Below are 2,412 nucleotides of genomic sequence, written 5' to 3' on the forward strand. Positions count from 1 at the left end.
TTATTGACTTTGATCTGGAATACTGTTGGTTATCTCCATATATGTTTCATGCATTTAAATCCTACAATATCTTTATTGCGTGCTTTGATCAGATAAATTTGTACGTAGAGTGTTTAGCAGGTTTGCATGGAAGTGCAGATATATATTAACTTTATTTTGAATATGCAATACAATGACAGTATAAGGATGGTACTGTGCACAGTATTTCTTATCAGTAGATTGTTTAATTTTGTTGGCGGTAACATTATATAAGTGTTAGCTTTCTGATTCAAATGCGTGTTTATTATTCACTCATGTTATCGTAGGATAGGGACCTTGATAAGATAAATAAAACTGTATTTGATTGCACTCGCACTTTCTGATTACATAATAATAACATAAGTTCAAACATTAGATGTCTCGTTTTTACGATATAGACGATACTGCGTGTATTCATTTGACACTAGAGCATTTCATGTGAACATATAATATATTATAGTAATGCTGTGTGCATTTTTGAATGAATTCAAAATGCATTAATCTTGATTTTTAAAATCATCCTCTTTTAATTTTTATTGGTAGTGTTTGGTAATCTAAAAAGTACTGGTTTTATTTGCTTGTCCCTCCCCTTGTGTACATTCTAACCCTTTTTGCATACTATATTAAATGAAACATATGGAAATAACGAACAGTATTCAAGATCAAAAGTCCATAAAACAATACAATATAGGAGCAGAACAAACACGGACCCCAAAAACATCAAAAATGGGATTAGATGCCGTAGAGGAATAAGCATCCCTTTTTTGCACAAATTCTGCTTCATATGAATACAAAAATATGTCTGCTAATAACGGCGCGCAATTCGTACCCATGGGAATCCCAATAGATTGTTGGAAGACCTGGCCTCATAACTAATGATTCAGCAGTTTTCTTTTCTTGTTTTACAAACACAGTTTTTATAAAAACATAACTTTAGGGGGGAAAAATGAAATAATAAATTTATTTGCAAACAATGGAACGCTGTTCAAAGAAAGTTAAAAAGATATGTCGAACATACAACATTATTATGCAATTTTAATAACATGTAAAGTTGTCGCTAAAGTTTCACGAAGTTCAATCCATTGGTATCCACCCCAGATAGATAAAACTACTGACGTCATTATTAAAGTCTTTTGCAAACCTCAAACCCGGGGCAAATACGGGTTTATAATACAGAGTTGTTTCCCCTGTCAACCACGCCACCCATCATCCGAAGGTCCCCACGGATATAATCGTGTGGTTTATTAAGGACAACAGCGCCATATCCTCCATTCCAGAATTACCCAATGATATGTGCACATTTGTTTTGTTCTTAAACGCGTCCTTGGTCCACATGAGGTCATTCGACGCCACGATGAATAAAACGTTTGGATACAAATTTTCAAAGTAATCCATTGCGTTTTCATAATAGCTAGCATTAGGAGTTATTTGACCGTAGTCATTCACAGGTTTAGAGGTGTAGTCCCCACGTCTTACTTGCACTCCCACTAGCGTGAAATATTTGGAACAACAAGTAAACCCTGATGTTCCTATGATGTCTGCTAGCTGCTTCCTGGCTCTCTCTGTTATTTTATCTTGGAATTTAAATGTCTGACGAAGACCGTTTTCATGCTGGATCCAGTATTTCCAGGACTGGAAATACCCATTAAATTTAGCACCCTGAAATATTGGCACATTTATAAGTTGGTCATCGAATGAACAAGCCCATTTCTCGGAATAGATCGGGGTGTTATCACAAGCACCGCTTTCTTCACCCATTTGTTTCAACGTCGTTTTATTAATTTTGAAAACATCGCCGAGCTCAAAGTTTTCGGAGATTAAAGGATACAATCCTTTAGATTTAGAAACACTGTATAGAAAAGCGTACTGAAACATCAGGTTCCCTAGTTTTCCACGGAAACCTATACAAGCTTTCGGCAAACGTTGATGTGGTATTCTATTTATGGAAAGTAATTTGGAAATGATCACCAAAGCAGCAATCGAAGGCATCCTCTTTCTGCAAAAAGAAGTAAAGAGTAGTAAAAATTCAATGCACTGAATCTCCTATTTATTTGAGTAAGATTAGGTTATCGCTGCATGCTCTTGATCTGTTACAAAGATGTGTCAAACATTCTTGAAATAAATAAATACCGATCAAAATAAAGTTTGATATACGATGTATGACCCTGATATTTTCCGGTGGTATCTCGTTTCATTGTTCCATTTTTTGTTCAAAATTGAAAGCAAATAAAGCATCGAGAACAAAATTATCAAACTATGAAACTGGAATTGATATCAAGTATAATGAATAGCTAGAAAAAAAGTTTAAAGTCACAACAAAGTCTTTTGTAAATGTGTAAGTTATGTCGAAACGCATATATTATAACTGTGTTTGTTGTCACTCTATAGATAAGA

General features: G+C 34.5%; 1 protein-coding gene across 1 annotated transcript; it reads right to left on the bottom strand.

The window, feature by feature from the left end:
• Positions 1-1,022: 1,022 nt before the first annotated feature.
• LOC134274149 (galactoside alpha-(1,2)-fucosyltransferase 2-like) lies at positions 1,023-1,987 on the bottom strand. The gene has a single exon (XM_062756402.1). It carries the CDS (start codon positions 1,891-1,893, stop codon positions 1,225-1,227), a length of 669 nt encoding a protein of 222 aa, XP_062612386.1. The 5' UTR covers positions 1,894-1,987; the 3' UTR covers positions 1,023-1,224.
• Positions 1,988-2,412: the final 425 nt, after the last annotated feature.

The sequence above is a fragment of the Saccostrea cucullata genome, unplaced genomic scaffold, assembly GCF_032062105.1.
Source record: "Saccostrea cucullata isolate Sc308-1 unplaced genomic scaffold, CSIRO_AGI_Scuc_v1 ctg1281, whole genome shotgun sequence".
NCBI classification, from domain to species: Eukaryota; Metazoa; Mollusca; class Bivalvia; order Ostreida; family Ostreidae; genus Saccostrea; species Saccostrea cuccullata.

Bases quoted from the DNA above. Each gene is read 5' to 3' on its own strand.
- LOC134274149 (XM_062756402.1), bottom strand. From the start codon at position 1,893: ATGTTTCAGTACGCTTTTCTATACAGTGTTTCTAAATCTAAAGGATTG.